Source organism: Pieris brassicae, chromosome 11, assembly GCF_905147105.1.
Source record: "Pieris brassicae chromosome 11, ilPieBrab1.1, whole genome shotgun sequence".
NCBI lineage: Eukaryota > Metazoa > Arthropoda > Insecta > Lepidoptera > Pieridae > Pieris > Pieris brassicae.
Genome location: NC_059675.1, coordinates 12,925,110 through 12,940,474, shown reverse-complemented (window position 1 = coordinate 12,940,474; position 15,365 = coordinate 12,925,110). Strand labels below are relative to the sequence as shown.

General features: G+C 34.0%; 1 protein-coding gene across 3 annotated transcripts in view; it reads right to left on the bottom strand.

The window, feature by feature from the left end:
• Positions 1 to 15,365, bottom strand: part of LOC123716613 (hemicentin-1-like) — a 68,209-nt gene that overhangs the window by 19,959 nt on the left and 32,885 nt on the right. For all 3 annotated transcript variants that reach the window (XM_045672446.1, XM_045672445.1, XM_045672447.1), the window contains exon 3: positions 169 to 317. In XM_045672446.1, coding sequence (XP_045528402.1) covers positions 169 to 256 — 88 coding nt within the window. In that variant the 5' untranslated portion in view covers positions 257 to 317. The remainder of the gene's footprint in view (positions 1 to 168; positions 318 to 15,365) is intronic.

The window sequence follows — 15,365 nt, the reverse complement described above, 5'->3', positions numbered from 1 at the left end:
AATTCATTATGTATTTGTTTGACGTTCATAAGAGTAACCAAATTGAACAAAATATGGTTTTGATGTGTTAAATAGTAAAACAGATATTGATTTTGGTGGTGAATTCTTAAACATTAATTATTCTACTGTACCGAATTGGTACATCTGTAAATGGCGAGAAATTCTTACCATCAGCTCCAGGCACGAAGGCAGCTATCACAGACAATGTGGCGATGAAGATTAAGAGCGCCGAAGAGACGCGCATTCTACGGTCCATCCATGCCTTTGCACTATTATCTCATGAGGGGAAATGACCGCCCATTTCTTTTATTGCGGATCTAAAACAAGATTGTTCTGTTAATTGAATGGTATTAAGAATGTATGAGACGTTTTAAGTAAGAGAAATATCTATATTCTAAGGAGGGACGATATGTATAATGAACAGACAATACATAGAAACGGTCGAGAAGAATACGTGTTGTATATATACCATACAGAATGAATAAAAAAAAATCAATGGCCATACAACCTCAGACTCAGATTTCTGTATCTGTTTCATGATTATTTGTCCATCTAATAGGCAAGTAGGTGATCAGCCTTCTGTGCCTGGCACACACCGTCGACTTTTTTGGGTCTAAGGCAAGCCGGTTTCCTCACGATGTTTTCCTTCAACGTTCGAGCGAATGTTAAATACGCACATAGAAAGAAAGTCCATTGGTGCAGCGCCGGGGATCGAACCTACGACCTCAGGGACGAGAGTCTCACGCTGAAGCCACTAAGCCAACACTGCTCTGGCTAAATGAATCGAAAACCAATGATAAGAATAGTGCGAATAATTGTTACTCGGAGTATCCTGGGCTAAACATCGAAGGAACAAATTAATTTATTAATAATTAGAAGTATAATAGTACTGTCTGTAAGCCCTACATTTACTATTGATATTACTTAATTCCAATTACGACCACCGAACGCTTTGTAGTGTATGAATAATCCATGTATCTTTTAAGGTCATATTTTATGTAACACGTGTAACCTAATTATAAAACCTATTTAATCAATGTTTAACATTAATAAAAGGCAGTCTTAATTATGATCTCGTTGTTTTCGTTCGTCTCCTAATACATCCCGTACAGCTTCTTAAGTTTTCTATACAAACATAGAGATAGATTCATTTATACGTTTCGTCCTCGCTCAGACCTCAAAAAGCTAATTGCCTCTAGATATTTGGAATTATAAATGAATATTATTACAAACGTTTACCTGTTTAGTGTTAGTAACGTAATTTTAATTATTAGCAACGATTTGAAGTAAAAATAAAAGGAATTGGTTTCCTGTAATACAAAAAGCTTGGACGTTACCTTGTTGTTTGTAGTTTAATACCTACTACATTATTGAGGTGATTAACGACTGTTAAGAAATAACTACGACGTAGTACGATACCTAATAAGTGGTTTGTGTAAACAGTAATTATTACCTTTGCTGTAGTGGTTGTGACCGCTCAGTTACACTAAAATCGTTAGACAAGAACTAGGCTGTAGTGTAAATTTTTATTTAATTAATTATTAAATTTATATCAAGTGTGAGTTTAATATATCAATATTATAAAACAAAATCTACATATTGCGAGTTCGTTTACTTATAGACTAAAGATAGTTCTTCAATTCTCGTATACTCCTAGTACTAACATATGGATCTCAAACAGGAGCTAAAGCGCACCATACAACGACGTACAGCACAATACGGCTTTAAGAAAAACAACTAACAGATATTACAATGAATATAAATAAGTACAGTGGAAAAAGGCGGGGCACATAGCAAGAGGAACAGAAAAAAGTACGGAACTGGTGCCCAAGATACAGTAGGTGGTTAGACCAAATTAAAGAAAAAGCAGAGAGTGGCACAGTGTAGAAAGGAATGGCGGGAATTTGAGGAGGCCTTACGGAACACAGATACCTACAAGATTGTAATAGAAACGTGTTTAAATGTAAACGTATCTGAATTTAAAGGCTATAATAAATTTATTAATGACCATGCATGTTTTGTTTTGGCTTTATGATATTTTTATGTACGCCCAATGACATTACTATTTGTAAATGTTAATCAGATAACATTATACACATTTACAATACATGGTATGGCATGTTTTTGACTTAGATCTTATCGTAAGAGAATCGTGAGTTACCTAAATATTTATTTTAAGAACTACAAAGGTATCTTCAGTTCCGTAACTATGCACTTAGTAACTCTGATACATATTCCTTTATTAACAAATTACAAAACCCTGAAAGAATTACGTGTATAAAATTATTATTAACACTCCCAAAACTACCCAACTTTTCAGTTCCTGGTATCCGGGAACGCAAGACAAATAAATTTTTAATTAAATTAATTAATTTCAAATAAATCAGATTAGACAATATTTTGACGAATAATTGCTGAAAATCACTAGAAACATTTATTATGAAAATATTTAAATAAATTCTTGTTAATCTGTTATGTTCTTAAAATGTCTATTATTGTAAACCAACGTGAATATTACATACAATTTATCATAAAAATATTTTACTACCACCGATTTCCTTATACAATGATTCATAAAAGATTCTTATTAACGTTAATAATTGCATTTATAGCAAGAGGAAGTGCCAAGGCGCGTTATTTGATGATGTGGTTTTCAATTATAAATAAAATATCTAGAGTCATTATGACCTATGTTTCTAAAGAAGTATAAAGTTTTTATACTATAATTACAATAACTTAATACTTCTATATAACTACCCTCATTTTTTTGCGGATAAAAGATAAATTGGTATTATATTTTGGTAATTGTAAAACACCTTGAGTTCTGATGAAGGTTATATTTTGAAACGGAATTATCCACTTGACTGTGATAAAAACCACCGAACCAAGGCATTTTGCTTACTGCGGCTTTCTTAGTTTTATAAGCGTGGCGATTATCTAAATCGTTGGAGTTACGATGAGAGTATATCCAGACGCAGGCACTCTATTCAGTATTATAAGCATAGCATAGCATTTACTATTTCTTTGTGGGTGAGTGAAAATGAGTTAAAGCATCTCATTGAGACAGGAACCGCACAGCCCTTGAAATAGACACAGTAATATAGACTTGTACCTAATACAATAGAATTCAGCTGGGACCGGGAATATTACTGGTATATTCTTCTAAACGATGTCTAAACGGTTTTGATTGTAACTTTATAAAGCACAGTTAAATTTATAATGCTTGGTACACTCAGACACTTTGGAATAAAAGTAATCCATTAAGAAGATCGATATTCGCTTCTCAAGGAATACTTTTTCGACTTCGCCCTTCGAAGCAGTGTCGAACATTCAACGCATACGGGAGCTATAAGCAGACTTTGGACAGTCCGAGCAAATATAGAGTATGGATAATTTTAAATAGTTTACCGTATTACTATTGTTTACCCTAAAAATTGCAATAGTACCCTTTAAAGTTATTACTTTGTAAAAACAGGAGTGGAATACATTTAAGAGATGTTTGGGAGGTTAAACACTTAACACGTTGCACATAATATAAAAAGTGAACATTAAAAGTAGGGTAACCAGCGCCTTCGAGCGATCTCTTCCAGGCAACCACTGTGGAAAGAGAAAACAAATGTATTAAATTGAATAAGGTAGGCAAGAAGTGCACACATACATATTATACATAGTTGCACATGAATCACGATAATTTAAGATCACTCTCACGTCAGGTAGTAGTTAGTTAGTTAGGGATACGATGTGGACAGGTAATATTTGTACAGAAGAAAAAGGATGATAGAGAAGGAGCGAATAGGGACGGGAAGTGAATTCCATAGCCTAACTGCAGAGACCTTAAATGATTCGCCAAGAAAGGCGGAGTTATGAGATGTTATATGTATTTGGTAAGAAAACGCTTTTTATGTATGTTTGTGTAATTTTCTTTTGCGAACTAGCGAACTGTGGAATCGACTCCCGGTGGGGGATATATCCCTAAGATATACAACCTCCAAATGTTCAAAATTCGAGTGTACTCCTCCCTCAAAGGCCGGCAACGCACCCACTAGAATGGATTTCTATGGACTGCAATGACAGCTTTTGGGCATCACGCAGGCTCGATTTTTATTTTTTATATAATGTTGTAGACCTTCCCTGTAGGGCACCAAGGTAATGTTCAAGCAACAATAAAATCAATGAAAACTAATTTTATACTATAACTATTGTTCTTGCCTGTCATACGCCGAAAATTTTTTCTTAACCATGTTTCATTGCGATATTTTGATTCACTATTCGAGTAGTTTATATTCTTAATGTGCATATCAAAAGAATCGTCCACTGGTGCACGTTGAGATTGGTCACAACCACTAGACCGTAGTCATAATAATTGTTTACACAAACCGTAGTTATTTTTAACAGTCGTTAATCACCCCAATAATGTAATATTAAACTACTAACATCAAGATAACGTCACAAGCTTTATTACAAAAAAACTGTTCGGAAGGCTTTTATTCTTACGTCAAATAATTCCAAATACACAAGCGGCAATTAACTTTTTGACCACGTATAAACGAACCTATCATAATAGATGTTTATATAGAAAACTTAAAATACGCTCGGTGGACGTAATTGGAATTAAAAAGCGCGAAAATTCATCGTTGTAATAGACTACCTGTGCATACAAAATCTATGGAATGTCGACACGTTCGAGATGTCAAAATCTGAAATTATAGAATTGACTCAACTATCGTAAGTACAAAGAAGGCCTGCGTTGTAGTCTCCTTATAACTCTTGAAAGGCTTTAAGTATACGGAAAGTATTGTTTCCTTAAAAACTTATATTTTAAGATCTCTATTGTTGCCATATTGATCTGCGTAAGTTCTTTTCAAGCTAGCTTTGAGACACTCTCTGGACTTAGACGAGTTACAAAAACTTTTCACTTATGAAAAGCTGGAAGTATTTTATTTATTTTTTTATATAACAGGGGGTGAATGGGTAGGAGACTGAACCGATGTTAAGTGATACCATCACTCACGTTGTCACTTTTGTGGGTAGCTGGTTCCACATAGTGGTAACAACTGTCATTAAAACTCTAATTTGCTGAACGAAGGACGTATAACGCCTGAGCATCGAAAATCTGAATACCTGTACGTGGAATACGGTTTAGGGGAACATAACTCCATGTGTAGCCGAATTAGCGCAGCCGAGTTGCAAGCGGTAGCCCGGAGTTTCGGAGTTCCGAAGTACCGTCTCGCTTTGCTGAGTACACCAAGCTCCTTAGAGGCTAACTTAGCTTCCCTTGCAAATGACCGCGAAACTGAACGTCAGAAGCTCGTCACTATATCAGTCAGTGACCTACTCGTTTACTGACGCTGAGTGATTACGAGGAAGGCCGTACTCATTATTACTAATCTTGTAGATATTTCAGGGGCTGGCCGTTAATAATGGATACGCTTAATTTAGAGAGGCAATAGTTGGATGGACCAGATTGATCGCTTTTTTTAGGGATCAATTGTAACGGTCTTCCAGCACTTCGGAACAATGCCGAGCGATTCCTACTGGAAAAGGGCGTCAGGTCTGGAGCCAACAAGAACACGATCGTTATTAATAAATATTGTTTATCTAATTTATAACTATAGTTTTATTAATTAGACTTTTGCTGTCCTAAGAATATACCATCAAATTTATATAATGGTAAATTAATAAAACATAGGATTATATACATTTTAAAATTGATACTCTAAAATCTTGACGAATAACAATACCTGAAATAAAATTCATTTCACCCTATTTCTAGAAAAAATCCCTTCCATGTCCCTACCTACAAGATTCGTAGTCGTGTTTTGTTTCATGTTCCTTATATCAACACTAACTATGGAAACAACTCAGTTTTGTATCGCGCAACCCGGATATACAACGACCAATATTTAAGCCTTGACTTATTTAAAGTATCGCGGAATGTGGTAAAAATGAGTATTAAGAATATCCATAGCGAAAAATCACCTGCATCAAGAGCATACCACACATACACATCTTCACGTACATACATTTGCATTTACACCATTGCTTAGTTAATATATTAAATATTTTTATTGTTTGTTCCCATATGTAAATGTTTGAACCTTTTTATTAATATGATGTATTGGATCATTATACATACTAAAAATATAGATATTTTAGTTATATATACCTAAATTATTTTATTGGTTTAATTTTATTGGTTTTTAAATATAATTGTGGTTAACTGTATGATTACGAAATAAATAAGTATCGGCGTAACTTATGAAAGTAAATACGTGCTGAGAATATAATCCGAAAGACTAAACTGTGCGTTCAGTTTGATTGAAATGCACCAGCATCTCTAGTTAAATACGTCAAGATACGTCAGTTTGTCCAATCATTAAGACATATTAAATTCCGTGTTAACGCGTATTGGGCTCAAGACGCTGTTGACAAATTACAACCGTAAGGAGCGAAAAATCGTTTTGCCCGTCGTTTTATATTCTTATCACTTCCTGGTTACTTTAGGGTATATTTCAAAAAGACAGAATTAATTATCTCCCTACCTTAAGGTTAAGTATATAAAGTATGTATCGATTTTGTAAATTCACGAATTTAATGTCTAATTAGTTATAACAAAATTAAGAAGGGAGTGTCATCTTTGTAACCAGCTTCCGATTTAATATATGTACTAATTTAAATGTTTATTAATTATAACCGTTAACGATTAATGACCCTGACTACAACTTTTAACTTTAACGGTCTAATTAGTTTTATTAACCTCTAATGTCTATAAAAGGTCCTACTTCGCCTCTTGTTCCCGCCGCCAGTTGGTGATTTGCTCAAAAATAAAAAGTGTTATTCTGCATTATATTAACCTTAAAAATACAGTTGGAATGATTTAAGAAAACAAGTGGAACCTTAGAATGATATGTGAAATTATATGCAAAAAAAAATTGTGACCGTAAATAAGATTTGGCTTAAAGGTCTCGTTACCAGGCTATAAAATAAAAATTAAAAGACAGCGCCTCTTTCTATCAACTTTATATAATTATCTATATACTGTTAGAGATAAACTTGTAAAACGTGACAGATTCATGTGAACACTAGTTAACATAAAGTGCCTTCATAAATATTCAATATTTGAAAATGGGATTCACAGACACGCCTTAATTAGTGTTTAGATAAAAACACTATTGTGGCGTACGACGTTCATTTACCGGAAAATCAATAATTGTTGTTAAAATCGTTAGTAAAATACAATTTAGGGGTAACTTCCCAAATAAAATATATAGAAAATTATAAATAAAGATCCAACAGATAATGAATTTTAGCAAATGGTATTCCTCCAATCTCAAGCCACAATCGTCTTGAATTTATAAGAAAAGCTCTTGAAACTAAGCTTTTATTCACAAGAGCATCTTAACTGTAACTTTATGTTTGCACAAACACACTATTATGTATTTTGCCTTACATTAAAGAAAAACAAAACGTTCGCAGAACCTTTAACTCTATATGAATTAGACGTTACCAATTCAAAAAAAAAATTAATCACAAAATATGTTGCTAACGATTTTTTTATGGAATCTCGCTGTTGGCCATAAGTTCCATTATCCAGCAGCTCGGGCTGTTTTTACGAGCGTAGCTCGGCCGGAATGGGCATTTTTCCCGCGACTTGCGCATGGGCGTCTCGCGGTAGTCAATCGCCTGTACTGGACTGGACCAATTCGAGTATTTGATTGTATTTATACCTTGAAGTCTGATAAAAAAAATAGGGAGAGAGTTAAGTTCTCTTTGAAGCTGGCTACAAACTGACTGTAATGGTTTCAAATATAAGCTTATAACTAACATAAAATTAGGGGTGGTTGCGTCGCTAACAAAACAAACTTGACTTATGTAAGGGTTCATAAGTATAAATGACACTTATTGGTCATTATCGGAAACGAAAATGATAAAATACATTTATAAGTGTGGTAAAAGCATATTGGCTTCAAGTGTGATGATTGTTTACATTATGTTTATGATTCTAATTAGTAACTAAATATTTATGTGTAACTAAGTTAATTTTGGGTTATAAAACTAGAAACAATCGGAAAATATAAAGTATAGTTTTATTCAGTACTTATGTTTTTGTTAAATAGCGAACAGTGTTTATGTGTTAACATAGCAAACTGTTCACATGTAGCTAAAAAGGTAGTCTAAGAAAAAAATTCATTTTGAGGAAACGAATTCACAGGGGCAGCTAGTAATTAATAAAATTAACCTTGGCAAAACAACAAAGACATCAAAGTGGTATTGGCATTTTTGATTGTTTCGAATACAAATATTGTTACGAAGACGGATCGACTGCAATGTTTCTAGATTTTCCCACTACTTAGAGAGCTTATCAGCAGGCTGAAATATGATTTCTGACCGTTTCAGGAGAGGGTCAATCACATATTAGAAAATTGTAATTTGAATAATGTTACCCTAGTTTTCAGGAAGCTGAAACATTTTTTCAGACAGTTTCAGAATATGTGTAGTCGAATGGTGCAGTTTTCAGGAGACTCGTTTTCAGGCCTAGTTATACCCCTTTGATGAAGGAATATTCTAGACCGAATCTTCTAAGGACGGAATGATACACGAGAGAGAGGAAAGATCGGAACGTTATCGAAGCTAGGCCGAGCACTCCAGAACGCTGTACGCCAAGGAACGAGCGATGTGCGAAAGAGACAAAGAGTACGGACGTTTTAGAATTGTGCAATCGAGAGTTCTCGAGTAAGATTATTCCCAGAGATATATAAGCGAGCCTAAAAGCGACCAGCTTTAGTTTAGTTTCGAATGCGATATCAAGAGATAAACATCGAAGCGATAAAGTGCAAATAAAGTGAAGCTATAAAGTACTGTGTGAATTGTGCAAATTAAGTAATTAGTGACTGTTTTTTGTGTTTATAAGTGCATTTCTGCGATTAATTTGTGCTCATTAATTTATCAAGAAATAAACCCTTGAAGAAATCTACGGCATTTTCTATCCGATCCCCTAGCTCAGAACAATATGCTCTATTGAGAATATGATATGATAATATTCTGTATTAACAGACACTAGAATAGGTTCAAACCAAACATCAGTTCGAAAGGTATTAAAACAATGATTGCATTAATTAAACTAACCCACGTATAAATCGATTCCATTAATTTCCCCAATCCCACAAGTTCATATTCAATTAAGATAAACCAATTTCACTCGTACAAACTATCTGTTATTGTTTGAGAGATACATTTTATCGCTTTAGAGGTTAGGCTGTTCTGTTTCGCATTGTTGAATTGAATCTACTACCCGCAGCTGAGTTTCATTATCGGACGTCAAGGCAAAATATAAAGTAAGTACCATCCGTATCACCTCGACGTCCGTCGTTCCGCAACTGAGCGTTTCATAAGGTAATTTTGCCACGCACCACCACTACGTGGAACCAGCTGCCCACTGAAGTATTTCCGAACCAATACGACTTCAAGAAAAGAGCGTACCAATTCTTGAAAGGGCCTCCTGCCCATTTGTCTTTAAAATTTAATTTAAAATAAAAAATCTTTAATATTTCGTGTCTTCATGTCGTTTTAGTGGATGATAAATTTTAGTTATTTATTAATTGTTTATTTATTACTTTTAAGAGAACAAACGACAAGAGTATGCTGACGTTTGAGGGAGCTGCCTGCGTCGATTACAAGATGGCGCCTCTAAGAGACGTATGCTGACAAGAAATTATAGATTTGTGTGTTGTTTATTATTATTTATTGTTGTTCCTTTGTAATCATTTATCTTGTGTTCTTTTGATGTGTTGTGCAATTTTAGATCGGTGCAAAGAGATTTATTTTAGGTATTTTAATGGTTGCAGCCTTACAAACATTGTACAAAACTAAAAACTTGGCGATTAAAAAGAGTGGCGGAGAGTTCATTGCTACTTCTTCTCTTTCGTTTCACGCCCTTGATTTGAGAACTGGCCGTATATGTAAAATTAGAATCATTTGTGTTACGTATATGAATAAATGTTTTTGACTTTGTTTAATTTTTTTTAAGTAGTAAGCGTAGGAAAAGAGACATTTACACCATAATCTACATCTATACTAAAATTGTCTAAATATTTCATGATTTGTATTGAATAATCACAAACTACGATTCTACAAAAAATATTCTTAGAATGTTTCTTTATCCCTAAGAAATATAAAGCAATATTATTTTACTAAATAGTATTTACAAATTTTAAATTGCCAGCTGTACAAAGTTACGACTGGTAGTCATAAAAAAAATCATATCAAACAGTGTGTCCTCTGCGGTATATAATTTATTGTTTTTATGATGTAATGTGTGTCATCTATTTTGTTTTCAAAAAAATGTGTGCTTAAAATATCGATTACACTGCATTACTTTTGTGTTGAAATTTTTTATATAATAGTGTTTGTGTATGGCGAGGAAATGGCGTTGCGTGGGTACAGAATTGCCATAAAATATCCCAAATACGTTGTACAAATAAATTGTAGAAAGTTTATAACAACATATAATTGATGCTTTTTTGTTTAATGAATGAATGAATACTGAGAAGCAAATAAAGAAATGAATTGCAAGAGTATAGGCCAACTCACGAGCAATGGTGTTACGATATTACGTTACGGTTTGGAAAATTATTATTATTTTATAATGTTTCAGGTGACTTTAGTGTGGGACTTATTTTTGCGACAAATTTATTTTAATTTTCATTATTTATTTCCTATTTTTACAGTAACTAACGGACACCGTATTCATATAAAATTAAACTCAAAAGATAACATAAACAAAACAAGAAAACATAAAACGTATACCTTTAACTATTTATACATAATGCAATTGTTGTGAATTCAGCCGTCCGTCACACATGCAATAACATTCTGGGGCGCAAGACACGCATAAATGGTGCTTCTCTGAGTAAATTTGTACGCGCTTAAGGCACTGCAAGCAATTGCGACCGCTTACCACGCCGAGTGTGATTATTTGGCACCCGCAGCCCTAGTCTGTCTAACATTTCCGCATTATATATTCCACCTCTAAGAAACTTAAAAAAAGTTTGATTGAAGGTCCCTCCTTACCTCTAACTTGTATCCTATCATACCCAAGTGAAACAAAGTTGAATACATAACAAATAATTGCTAGATTAGTAACACCGATCCAACTGCATTTACAAGCGTACTGCAGTAAATTACTATGTAGTGTATATGTATGAAAAAGAGGTATTTTTATTCGTGTATGTGAGGGCGATATTTGTTTAGGCATATCTTTTATTCGAAAACCTTTTATGTTTAATCACTTTACACAGAACATTCGTATTGATATTTGATACGTTTTGGTAGAATTGATTATTTAAATAAACACGATGGTGGCAATTAAAGTAAATAATAAATCAGTGGCGCTATATCTTTTTAGGTCTGGGCCTCAGATTTCTGAAGCTGTCTCATGATCATTTGTCAATCTAATAGGCTAGTAGGTGATCAGCCTCCTAAGCCTGACACAGGTCCTCGATTTCTTGGGTAAAAGGCAAGCCCTTCGATGTATTCCTTCACCGTTCGAGTGAATGGTAAATGCGTAGAAAGAAAGTCCATTGGTGCACAGCCGGAGGATCGAACCTAAGGGATGAGAGTCGCACGCTGAACACTGCTCATTGTTGGTTAAAATAAACAAGTGAAAATTATGTTTATTTTTGTGTTAAAACTCCGTTTAAAACCTGACCGAACTTTTATAAACTTCTACACGTAAGCGTCAAAGTTATAAAAGCTCACGTCACAGGCCGAAATATCCCTAAAATAAAACACCTGTAACTTGAATTACTCAAACACCATTCAAAACATTTATGTTAATAAAATATTATCTCGTATAACCAAAATATGTTGATGTTCGGTTACTTGACTATTAACACGTGATATACACAAACAGTATTAGTTTAGTGGCTTCAACATGCGCTTCTAAATACTCAGTTCAAGGCTTTCGAATCACGGCTGTGCATCAATAGATTGCGCTTGGGCAAAAACAACTCGTTGAAACCGACGTCTTTAATATTGTCAGGCACAGGAATTTTATCACCTAGTTTATTAAGAAAAACAAATGATGAAAGCGCATAATTGTTGGAGATTATGGGACTATGTTCTGGACAATTGGACAACACGTGGAAACATAACCTTTTTGTTGTGTATTGTGTTAATAAACTCCCATTCCCTGCTTACTTGCAGCTTCAAAGTTTGCTCGACTCTTTGTGATGCGTATGAGAGTAATATATTGTGATTTGAAAATGTACTCGGAAAAGATTAATAGATAGCAAAAGGTTTTCTAAAAAATAGTCTAATATTTATAGTTAAGATTTAAAAAAATAAACTTAGCACATATCAATGTCGTCTATCCAATTATTATTACATCCCAAGGTTGACTACATTCTGCCAATTATTAACTTCGTTATAGGTATCAATTGCGATTGAGAGGTTCGGAGTACGGGCGCAGTTTTCGAGCTTTTTTTGAATGAGCGTATAAGCGTATAATGGTCATTACCGTGTACATCATTAGGTCGGCAAGGCTAGGTGTAATCTTCGTAATAAACTCATTCGCGTCAATACTAATCTGTGCTGTAAAAACTTGCTTTACGAGTGTATAATGATAGTGTTATTGTGCTGAGACATCTCGGCGTGTAGGGATGATATCTGTTGCTTTATATATATATATATATTTTTTTTTTTTTCATCGCAGAGTTTTAAACATCGGACGTATAGCTCGTCATTAAGACAAAAATAATAAAAAAAATTAGGTCTAGGTATGAGATATTTGTAACAGTTTCGTGATTAATTTGTTTTTTTCTAATAGACAAGTCATTGATCAGCCTTTTGTGCCTGCCGTTTGACATGGCGGTTTTCTTCACCGTACGAACGTGCGTTAACGACAGAAAGTCCATTGGTACAGCCGAGGTTCGAACCTATGACATCAGGGATGAGTCGCACTGAAGCCACTGCTCTAATATTAATTGCTATGTATGTTTTAGTATTCCAAATTGTTTTGTCTTCTACAGTTTATAGTTATAGATGTCGGATTTAAAAACCAAGCCACGCAAGGACTAAAATACCTACACCACGATTTAGAAGCATAAGTGTGTGTTTGGCTTTTGTTAGCCAATGTACAGCGCTCGGACTTATGGAGACACTGGACTACACCAAAGTAACAACTTTAGTAATATTTACTAACTTTCTTCCTTGTCCATATGAAATTAATGAAGTTTCAATTATATCCCAGGATTACTAACCTAATATGATACCATCTGACAAAATGAATACTGGGGAAATCATTCAATACATTGAATAATTGTGGAATTGATAATAATAAAGTACAAAATTAAACTAATTTCACGTGCAAAAAAATAATTTATATATATAACACATTTATGTGTTGCAACTGGTATTTGTTAATGATAAAACGGAGGTCACACGTACTAGGTCATAAAATTTTCATAATTATATTCATAAATATGAATCCATCTAAGTTGAGGGGCCAAATTTTACATTTTAGGCAACCATTCAAGGCAAATTTGACGTGATTTACATATATATGTCGTAGAACTACTTGGTTTTGTTATGAATATTTCTGCCTTTAGCCAATAAATGTAAAAGTGTCTAAAGCCTTAAGTCGTGTCCACATTTCAATGTTTCCGTTTCCGACACGTTTAGGGTTAACCGAAACCGGATACAACCGGATATATATGTGGTATTTTTAACAACATAAATAAGTAGGCTTCTTTCGCTAGGAATTATGTATTTTCGACGATTAGTCTAAGTTGCTTGGAATGTATTATTCTAAAACTTTGAGTATTTCATTTGATTTAAAAATTTTATTGTTATTATTATTGTCTTTTGTTAACATAGCTCTTACACATTGAAAGAAAAATACTTTTTTAACCGGATAAAAGCTATTTGCATTATTATAAATTTATAATTATTTACATAATTTTACGCGTGCTTTACAGCGTGCGTGGTCACGGTGACTGAAGACAAAAGGCGTTGAATGTCAAAAGTATCACAGCAGTAGAGAAAGTTGATTTTATCTGAATCTGAATTTGTTTCCCCGGAGTTGATATCGTCATCTTTTAGTCGATTTTTAACAGCATAAAAAATTTAATTTAAAATTATGTAAATATTTATAAGTTTATAATATAATACAAATAGCTTTAATCCGGTTAAAAAAGTGTTTTTCTATATTGTTATTATGTTGTTTACATAAGTAGACCTGAGAAAAGTGCTTTTCAGTAATTGTGATAGGCACACATAAGTTGTGAGGTATTCGGTATCGCCATCTGTTGACATTTAGCTGGTATTCGTGATATTCCGTTTGCAATGAAGTTGCGTTAACTTATACGTTTATACTTCATTAATTTTATAGGAGAAAAATCGACTAATTTAGTAGCGGTACAAGCTTGCAAAAGATGAATTTTCATTATAGATTTATAAGGTATCTAATCCATAATTATTGTCGAAATAATCGTATATATTTCAAGATTATTAACAGTAAAATTTCAGGACAAAATAAAATTGTTAGAATCACACCGAATTACTCTCTTTTTAAACGAGAACGGGGGCGAAGTAACCCGATGTTAATTGATACCGCCTCCCATGGACATACTCAATGTCAGAGGGCTCGCGAGTGCGTTACCGGCTATTTAAGAATTGGTTTTTTTCTTGAAGGACCCTCAGTCGAATGGGTTCGAAAATACTTTAGTGGGCAGCTAGTTCTACATAATGGTGGTGCGCAGCAAAAAATGCCTTAACAATAAGCTCAGTTCTGGAACGATGGACGTCAAGACGGGTTGTATTTCGTATTCTGCTCGTCTGACGATCTTGAAACTCAGCTGCAGGTATTTATCCGAAAAACTCCTCTAAACACTGTCCATGCTAAATGAAGAAGATGCAGAGAGACCCAACATCTTTAAGCCAACGGATCAGGCCGCTCTGAAAGGCATTGGTCGTCGACGCTTCAATAATAAAATATTGCTAGTATTGTATGAGGTTGTTGCCGATATTAAAAAGATAACATAGCATCCGTCGGAGCTGCTACTTTTGAAATTAAAATCAAGACTGCTCACTCGCTGGTCTAGCTAAAATAGCGAAGTAATTCCTTGTTTGTACCCAAAAAACCTTTATTTTTTTTGTGTATTTTTATTGACTAGCCGCGTCCTTATATGTTCAAGCAAAAACTATTTTAAAGTTGTGTTATCATTACGACACCTTATAAAACTACATACCTGGTTTATTTAGCCAAGCATAAGCGGCTGCTTCAAAATACATTTGCACAGCGAATACCATCATATTGAAAAATAACGTCGTCTTTGTGAATGCGAACATAAAATTAGAAATATTGT